General features: G+C 42.6%; 1 protein-coding gene across 1 annotated transcript; it reads right to left on the reverse strand.

The window, feature by feature from the left end:
• LOC147195355 (E3 ubiquitin-protein ligase MARCHF2-like) lies at nucleotides 1–10,085 on the reverse strand. Its single transcript, XM_086128679.1, has 5 exons — nucleotides 9,772–10,085; nucleotides 4,477–4,758; nucleotides 4,204–4,399; nucleotides 2,983–3,192; nucleotides 1–1,795 (listed from the first exon to the last, which is right to left on the reverse strand). Exons 2-5 carry the CDS (start codon nucleotides 4,659–4,661, stop codon nucleotides 1,640–1,642), a joined length of 747 nt encoding a protein of 248 aa, XP_085984805.1. The 5' UTR covers nucleotides 4,662–4,758; nucleotides 9,772–10,085; the 3' UTR covers nucleotides 1–1,639.
• Nucleotides 10,086–10,374: the final 289 nt, after the last annotated feature.

The following is a 10,374-nucleotide window of genomic DNA, read 5'->3' on the forward strand; positions in this document are numbered from 1 at the left end:
TGAGTTTGGGAGTCCCTCAAGCTTTATTGCACAGGAAACCAAATTTCCAAGGATGCAGCAGGTTGACACAAAATACTCACTTGCCCAAAAACTTGACAATTACCGTGGCACCCTTACACAATACCTGCAAGCGTCAACGCATTAGTTTGTCCGTATTTGTTTTGAAATGGGATATTTCTACTAGTCATTCTCAATTCACATATGGTGCTTTACAAGTGAGGCAAGACAAACGGGGGTTCTTCTTTGATGGCAAGTTTCAAGTCCACAAAGTATGCACACTTGCTGCACTATTGTTTCACGTGCGCAGTTTGCATTTAATGCTATGATTGACTCTTGGGGGTGTAAGATTGTTCCCCCACTTGACAAGAATATTCATAAATACTCATTTCGACTCCCAAATCTGAAAAATTGTACACAAGATGTGAAACAATTTTAAAAAAGCTAACATTTCTTTTAACTCAACTTGGCTTGCGTAAACCCCACTACAAAGGTTATAAAGGTTTGTAATGTGCAAAATAAATGGAGATGGGAAGCTTCATGACAAATAGTACAATTAGTAACAAATGAAAACGACTTTTATATATATATATATATATGTGTGTGTGTGTGTGTGAGAGAGAGAGGAGAAAAAAAAGGTGATTGTGATCACAATTTGATAGAAAACAGAGTGAGGGTCGTCACACAAATGAACATTTCTGAAATGTTTAAAAGCCATAAAGCAGATGAGGGGCTTTTCAAAAAATTCTAACAAGGGTGCTCGCTGCACCCAATGCCACAGACGGCACTATTTGTCTCAAAATGTATTTTCTCAATACACTTGTTTCCCCATCTTAAAACTTGCTTCCAAGAATGGGTAAGTTTTTTCCCCCATTGTTTTAGTCTCAAACTCTTAACGCTAACGGCTTTACTGTCCCATTTTTTCCTTTTTTTTTTTTAAATACATAGCAAGAATCAATGCACACTGGAACACAAAGGTTCAACTGGGGAATAAAAATACAACTGGAGGGATGATCCCTCCTCTCATTCTGCAAATGTCTGTGATACAGGGCATAGATTAGCGACTAATAGTTTCAAACTCGACATACTGTAAATGAACCCAACTGAAAAGTCAGGGTGGTAGCATCATTTGCCAAGGTGAAGATTGCCCATCTTAATAACCGCTAAATAGATTGTGAAGGTGCGTGTGGGGAACCGTAGGTAGTGAATATGCTTCATATTATACTGTCGTAGCATGCTGTCAGTTATATCCTGCTACATTAGCTTACGTCTTAGTATTTCATACCTTTGTCAAGAGACTTAAGGCCGGGCTGGTTAGTCCATCTTCATTTGTTTTTCTGACATTGACAACTCAGCACCAGCTGTCCAGACAAGACGTTACCCAAATCAATCGTGACTCTGGCACGAGTTCATCCTCAAACCACATTTGTGGCTCGCCAATACTGTACTTTACATCAAGTGCTTCAATACAAAGACAAAAATGGGAGAAAAATAGTCTTCCCCCTCTCATGATGGTCCATATGAAGTGCAAAGGTTCTTTAACAATTTTTTTTTTTGTGTGTGTGGATTTTTTTTTTTTTTTAACTCCCAGAGTGCTTCGGCTGGCTTGATTTTAAATATTCCCCTTGCCTCCGAGCCACACTCATACGATGGTCTCATCAGTCATTTTCTTTGTCGACTTGGTCGGCACAGAACTTTGGGTGGCGAGTATGCCTTTCATGTCAGGCATGAGCAGACGCACTTTCTGATTGGTCCTCCTCCACTCCGAGTACAGCTGACAATGGTATCGAAATGACACCTGGGACAAGAGGTCACAGAGGGAAAAACGTAAACAGAGTACACTTCGTTTATCGGACTTGAAAGTGAGATTTTTCATGTATTTGAACTTCACATGAGCATTGACCTGAATTTGAGTAGAAATAGGCTACGTGCTGTTTTTACAACGTGAAAAAAACAAAAGGCAAACAGTCAACCGAGATTGAGATTTTGGGGTTTATAAAGAAGAACTATACAGTGATAGGGAGGAAGCTGAACCAGGGAGCTTTCACAATGATGCACTGATTTGGAGAAGCAAGATATCCCCTTTTATGTTGTTGTTTCCAGGAATTGTTTTGTGGTGAATGTGTCGTCTTGCGCCAAGGTAAAAAAACATTATTTATTTATTTTTTTACTTTTGGACTTAAGTACATTTCCAAGTACCGGTACTTCTCCTTTTATCAGTAAATAAATGGATGGAATCATGTCATCCTCTAACAATGCTTCCGATAGAATGTGCGGAGTGGTCGAGCATGCAACAGAACTACCTTCGCAATGACAACATTGGACACCAATCCATTATGACCTGTGCTCGGTGCTAGCAAGAATACACGGATCAAGTAGGTAATTCCATTGTGCGCAATTTACAGTCGAGGACAGCATCGAATTGCTAATAACGCTAGGCTAATAACCGTAGCCTATATAGCTTGCCGTTCTTCCAATTCCGATCTCGTCTCGTCTCCATTCCATGTCGGGCCGTTCGGGGGAAAACACTTTGCACATCCTCAGCATCTGGCTCGTACATGTATGGACCAACATAAATATTGCCAACAACTTCTTGTTCCTCAAACTCTTCAAACATCTGAATCCTCTCAGATAAGTTTAAAACAGCACTTTCCAATTCCATTTCTGACTGGCTTTGTACACTCTCCATAATAAGCCCCGCGATTGTTATCTTTGAAGTGATGTCACACTTCCGGGTTTGACACTCATCAGGATCTCACTTCTGGAAAAATATTACTTTGTCAAATTTGCGAAATAGAAATTATTTTTTCATGCTTTATTTCATCTATATTGTTTGATTAATTTATTTGTGACATAAAAATATTTTATTTGGGATTTTCTAAAATTACTTCATACTTGACCTTTAAATGCTGGTTTCAGGGGGACGAAAAGAGATACACTTAAAATTCCTTTCCATGTTGATGGGGGTCTAAGAATATTTATTACCAGTGTCCAGAGGATGTAGATGGTGAATAGAGCGATGGTTAGCGCGATGAGACCGACGGCCTCCAGTCTGCTCTTGAGCTGCAGGTGGTCCTGGGCTCCCCTCAGACACAGCCACCCCGAGATCGCTGCCAGCGGTGTGATGAGCAGAAAGCAGGCCATGTCGCACAATAGAGTGCGCTTCTCGCTGCGGGGGCCTGGGTCCTTCAGCCACTGAAGAATATGCAAAAACCAGGAAGTACTTAGTCAGCTGCAGTGAAAAGGATACATTATGACCATGTCTAGGATTTATATCGACAGTCCCATTGCATTAATGGGGATTTTGTAGTGGTCCGCAGCCCCCTATCTCACATCTCATAGAACTAACCCGCACCATGCCCAGCGCATCTCTCAACATTGAGCACGGAACAACACTACTCTGCAGTAAGGTAACAATTGTTTTTTTTTTTGTTTGTTAATTCTTTAAAATGTCATACTTTTAATTATGTGAAGCACATTGAGTTACCTTGTGTGTGAAGTGCACTATATAAATAAAGCTGCCTTCCTTGCCTTGCCTGTGGTTGTCAGAAACTTGGCACCCATGATTGCAGGCCGTTTCCGATATGCTGCAGGTCACAAAACATTTTATGGCTGCGCCACAAATGGCTCCCGTGCTGTTGTTTGGACACCACTGTTGGACACGGTCTGATCTATATCGCAGTTCATCATTCGCGTACACGCTACGTCACAGATTTTGAAGTGATCATTTACTAAATGTGATGCCCTCTCATGGGAAAAGAGAGCCAGTCACCAATGTACTTTTCAAGCCTCCATTATGACTGAACATCAGGAGAACAGTAAAACACAAGTAACACTCATGCAGAGGCTGAATTTAGTCACAGCTTTCCAAGACATTCACAACCAGACTTGCCAATGTCACAGGCCATCCAACCAGGCCTGCCCGTACGAGGCAAATGCCTCAATGCAGACGCGACAATTATATTCAGTATTTCTGTACATTTTATGCTCATCTCTAAATACGTTAACGTTGTGTTTAAAATGTGTTTTAATCAATGGACCTGTTTTGAAGGTGGAGATGCTTTTAAAAAGTGTGGGAGGGCATAACATCGGGCTGTATACATGGCCTCCATCTGGCATATTTTCTCGAGTTGTTTGTAGCTCTGGAACATAGACCCCACGATCAGCGGAAGATTCAGTGTACCTGCTACCTAAAATCCTTCTGACCTGTGTGAGGGGTTGTGGCCTCCGCTCAATGGTGAACTCTGTGTGGCACAGTTCACAGTAACTGGTGTTGGAGGACGACAGCCACTTCTCCAAGCAGCTCTTGTGCACTTTCCCGAGTGTGCCAGTGCATTCGCACGGCGAGAGCAGCGTCTCCCCTCCGCCTCCCTCATGGCAAATCCGACACATGCCTACATCACTGTAGACACGTTTGAGAACATACCTGTGGTTAGAATGAACCCATCAAGACATTCATTGTCATGCTCCTCCTCTCACCTTTGTAGGCTCACAGCTTTAACAATGGTGGAGAGTGGGCGGCCGTCTTTAGCCGTAACCTTGGCAATGTACTGAGCCTGTGCAGTGGAATCAGACTCTTCAGAATCCTTGGAGGAGTCGGATTCCGCGTTCCCCGAGTAATCACATAGGGAGCCAGGGAGGTGGCAGCACCCTGACGAAGACATGGCTCAGCTGGGGATGACAGGGAGCAAGACGACAGCACAGGCGACTTCTCAAGAAGATCTGAGAAGGTTCAAAACCCGGTTCTCGGCCTCCGTCCACCTACATATAATTGACATGGATGACAGCACCAAATCAATTGACGCAACATGCATGGACACGAGTCCTCCCCAAGTTAAATGCCCGCTATTATGTGTCATTCCACAAAAAACTCACACGCAATCTTCTGTCATCACATGTGACATCAGCACACCATATGAGACTTCCACAAATCGGGCAAGACTTGAGCAAATCTCACCAGGCGACAGCTTGGCGGGCATCTCAATGCAAAAGTGTATTTTGTTTTGAACCACAAAGGAAAATGTACACACTTGAGTGGTCACCTGCCACTTCCATATCGCTCACACATATGGGCAATTTAGAGTTTGCAGTGAACCAAACATGTGGTTATGTGGGAGGTCGCTGGAGTAGGCCATGAGTGGAAACGTACCAGTTGGGGATTTGCATTTTCAATGACAAATACAGTACGACATTTATAAACAACAATGGATGTGACAATTCAATGCTAGCAGTATTGATGTGCCACTCAAAATTATTCCATTTGGGTTAATTTGCCCAAACAGTCATGTATTTAGTACAATTTGACTTCATCTATCTATGTCAGCGACATAGAGAGTCATGGTGAAAAATCAAACAGTCTTCCATTAGATGGGCGAACAGAATAGTGTTGTGTGATTCATGAAACAGGCCCACATTTCATATTAAGAACATTTTGAAATTGAGACGAGATCATTTTCAGTACTGTATGTTTTGTGATGTCTTTGTTTGGTGGTGTGCTCCGAGATTTTTCTGATGTAAAATGTGTGCCTTGGATGAAGACGTTTTGTGAAACAAACACACACGCACGCACACACACACACACACACACACACACACACACACAAATGGGAGCCTATTATCCAATGACAATCTGATAATTTAGAAAAATACAAATATTGGAATTCAATATATTAGTGATTCCCAACCATTAGCGTGCATGAGAGATCATCAGATGCCGTGGGAAATGATCCAATTTGACTTCTTTGGGCCGAAAAGTATGTGGTACAAATAATGCATCTTTGTTCAACCATCGATAAATGCGTACATTGACGGGCCCAACAAATGCTCTTCTGCTGAGGTAGAATTAATGAATAATTAAATACTATTAAAATACTATTAATGTTTGCATATCATTCAAAGTCCTGATAATTTTTGTGACACTGTTGTTCCAGGACTTTTCTAAAGTAAAATGGGTGTCTTGCCACAAACATGGTACACAAATTATCAGGTACCGGTACAATCAACATCAAGTACTGTACATTGCCCAAAAAGTCCACGTATGCATGTATGTTTGTTCAGCGGTGTCACGTGATACATTTCCAATCTGAAAAACAAGATTTGTGCTTTGCAGTTATCTCGATGGAGTCCAAACACACTTTAACAGCCTTCTGCAAAGCAATCACAGTGAAACTCCTCTACAACGAAACCTACATGGGCGAAAATACCTAGTGTGAAAAAATCCTCATGCATTAACACAATTCCTATTCTCCTGCCCCCCATACAACGAAAAAAAAACGTGTTGCGTTATACGAACTCTTTTTCTCTGCTCTTGCCTCACGAAGAGATTCACTACAACGAAGTCTAATCCAAGAGCAACCTCTACTGCTTCGTTCGGAATCGGCAACAGCAACCACCACACTGGTTTACACAGCTCCAAGTTTCCTGAACGCAACATACTCATAGCTGCTCTGCCATTGGCTTACCGTGCATCATCCTGGCCTCCGATTGGCCAAGAGGGACCTCACTATCTGTGTGTGTAGATACTGTAGCTAGATCCATGGAAGATATAGTGGAATGCATCCGATTAGCTGCTCAGAGTAAATTGCTTGTGGCTCGACGGACAGTGAAATAAACCAATGTTTCCTGGAATGCTTTACTTAGTTATCATGCTAAAAACCGTACGCTAACTGGAGCGCTAATTAGAAGGCGAGTTCCATCGCGCTAACTATGGCCATCGGGGACTACGAAGCGTCCCGTGGTTGGCTTTAAAATTTCATTGCATGACATCAGCTGAGCAACGCTGTCTTGGGTGGCGATCGAGGGGAGGTCGAGTTAGAGACAGTGAGATGGTGGAAAGAAAAGCCACCGGGTCCAGGAAGTATTTGTTATTGTTAGATTCAGACGCAGCATGAACGTTGCATTGCTAAAATGGCTACAAAACGGACCTTTGGATGTCAAGCAGCTAAGACAAGAAGCGCTCTGACGCTGGAAGAGAGGGTAAAAGTGATCAAAATGAAAGATGGAAGAAGCAAAATAAAAGACATTATCCAAGAAATTGATGGAAGTGAAAGTGAATGCTGATCGTAAATTTCGCAATTTCTTTCCCTTTTTTTTCTTTCTATAGTCACTATATGAAGTGTCAAATAAGTGGGTGCTCATACTTATGCACGATTGGAATAAAAATAAAGAGTACACATACGCTTGTGTGTGTGCGTGTACACATCTGAGGTCAAATTTGCTACAGTGAAAAACCCCCTGGTGTGAAAAATTTCTTGCTGCAAACATGATTTCGTTGTAGAGGAGTTTCACTGTAGGATGTTTCTGCTCTCACCAATATGAATATTCTTGGTTTGAATTTAAAAAAGGGCACATTTTTAACAAGATTAACTCATTTACACCCTTTGACGTATAAATACGTCAATTAGCACATAGCCGCTCCCTCCCCATGACGTATTAATACGTCAATCACGTTTTTTCATGGGGGAGCGTGCAAGAGAGTCTGATGCAACTTCTTACCAAAGGATTAGGCTTGACGGCAATGTTAAATAGCAAAAAAATGACCATCAGGTGGCAGTGGTGCAAAGATCCACCAGGATCACGCCGCAGAAGTAGTAGAAAGGGCATATAGTGGAGGAGGGGCGTATGTGGATAGTGGATTGGAACATTAGCAACTAGCAACGATGGAGAAAAGGAAGCAACTAACTAAAAAGGATTGGGTTTTTTCGGTATAAAAGCGTCCTTGAAACAAAACAACAAAGGAGATGGTGTTTGTGTGGCAGAGAAGATGACGCTTCGGTCACGTAATCGAAAGCAGCACCCGTCAAACGAACGTCAGCCTGTGCAAACATGGCGTGCTACCGCGGCCCGCATAGCTCACGCCGAGTTTTGAGTTCATCTGATGAAGATGAACATGCTCCACGTCAGGGACCATCGCTTGGCAGAGCATTTTGTGCCTCCCGATGCCCCACATCGCCCACAAATCGTCTCCCCGGCGACTTCCAGCGATAACGGCAAAGAGGCTTCGCATGGCCGACGCCGGGCACACGTCAGCGATTCGCTAGAATCGTCTCGTAATGACGACGTCTGTCGGACGAATACGTGCCTTCGGACATAACGGAAAGCAGCTGAGAGTTCTCGCCAGAGCCGCTGGAACAAGGAGGTAACTGCTGACTAGCTTGCAAGTTCCCATTCAAAACTTCATCACTTCTTATGCCTCATCAGTCGCTTTTATGCACCGCTACATTCCCTGCTATACTAGAAAGTTGCCAGTAACACTAATCATTTATGTACGGTTGATGCATCTCGTAGATGTGGATGAAAATATGCGCCATAAATGTGCTGACTTGCGTGTCGCCATAGGTTTAAAAAAACTAAACAAAAGCATGTATGTGTGTGTGAGAGAGATGTTGAAATGTAAGTGGAAAGCAACAATAAAAAAATAAAAGTGTGGTAATTGTACATACTTCTATAAATTACAGGTTGTCTAACCAGAAGCAAAAAGATGACGACTCCTTGCTTTGGTGGTGGAAAGAAAGGTAAATAAAATTATTGTACCTCACTCTGCAGCAAGATACAGTATATTTGCAACTTTTTATGTTTCTATAATTTATAGGTCGTGCATCTGGACGTAGTGGAATGAATCGATGTGGTGACAAACTGGATGGAAGCCAAAAACCATCCTCTCCACAGCTGCACTTTCGTTCATTGTTCAATTTGCACTTTTGTTTATAGTTCAATAGTTTTGTTAATTATTTTGCTACAAAAACATGATTTGTAATGTTCTTTTGTAGGAGGAACACATTGTTGAGGTATTTGAGCTGTCGCAAAAGCAAAAAATAGTGTAAAACTTGAAATGATGCTTCAAATGCATGCTTTTACAAAAAGCTCATTTTCTCTGAAGTTCTGCAGAAAATCGGCCTTTTCCATGAAACTTAGCAGTTTTCTAATGCTGATTGCCAACGAACGGAGAAAGATAGAAACAAACTTTTTTTCTGCTGAAAGAAGAGAGTCTCACCTTTCTTTTGACAGGTTGCATGTGTATACAGCCATAGAACAGAAAATTCTGTGGGCCTTGCAAATCAGTCAAAATTCAGTAAAATGTGAGGGATTGAGGGGGTTGCTCCAGTGAAAATGGGTGGTATTCAATGAGTTAAGCAATATTTGGAGGTTGCTAAAGACCTTTGAAATTTCCCACGTATATAATTCTACATCATATTCGGGATATTTTTCCTTATTGTGCTAACATGTATAACTGTTGATAATAACGTGAGCTTATGGCAGCAGTGGGCTCGACCATCTTGGGTGTCTTGAAAGGCGCTTATAAATAAAATGTATTATTATTATTATTCAGTCAATGTGTACTGATTATTGTTATGGTTTACATGCATCATCAAATACAAATAAATCTTGAAATGAGAATGTTATCATACTGTCCATGTTTGTTTACAGCTAATCACACCTGATTTCGGTATTTCCAAGTAAATGTGTTGTTTTGAGCAATTTCCAGGGCAGCCCCTGTTTTAATTACGACACGAATGTTGTCTGTGATTCAGATGAGAATTCAGCAAGTTTTACAAGGGTGAACGCTAGGTGAGAACCCCCCCACCACCACCACCACCACCACTCTACCCCAAATTGACAAAACACGACCCTCAGTGTCAGTCGCCAAGTGGCTACAAAGGCTAACGCCATTCCACCACGCAAAAACTACACCGAGCAATCAAAAGACACGCCGGCATTCATCGTTGTTATCGATAAACAGACAAGAAGACGTAGTGCACCGTGAAATCCACTCACCCTCCAGTCGCCCCCCTTCGTCGCTCGGCCTTGGCTTCCGTGGGGAAGCAAAACAGCATACGACGGGAAGCTAACTGCTCAGCCTTAGCCGCAAAAGATGACATTGACATCGAACCAAAAGCGGTAAATGAGAGGCAACTCGAGAGCCGAGCACACACATTGCAACACCGCCATGGTTCGTCGAAGGTTTCCCCTCCTAGACGGTTATCGTTAAAAACGTATCAAGGGAAGCGGAGGTCTCGCCGACGGTTTCCAGACACAGCTAGCGTAGCTAACGAGCTAGCATCAGGCAAGCCTCAGCAGTCTCAGCAGCCTCAGCTGTGCGAGGGGGTCACGTGACGCGACGCTGCCTTTGAGGTCGTCTTTTAACGTGGGATATTTTAACGTCTTTCTTTAATACCGGTAGCCCCCAAGGCCGTGTTTGCGATTGCTTTTTCCGCTTTTTAAAAAATCTGTAGTACGCATTTGTCATCCCTATGAGAGAAAATGGAACAGGGGGGATGTCATCGAGCACGTCTTAATGATATAGTCTTTACTCTGATGATGTAAGATGATGAAAATGCCAGGCACACTTTTTTGGAGGGTGGGGGGGGGGGTAACTTT

The sequence above is a fragment of the Hippocampus guttulatus genome, chromosome 14, assembly GCF_054856545.1.
Source record: "Hippocampus guttulatus isolate MCC_2025c chromosome 14, RoL_Hgut_1.0, whole genome shotgun sequence".
Taxonomy (NCBI): Eukaryota; Metazoa; Chordata; class Actinopteri; order Syngnathiformes; family Syngnathidae; genus Hippocampus; species Hippocampus guttulatus.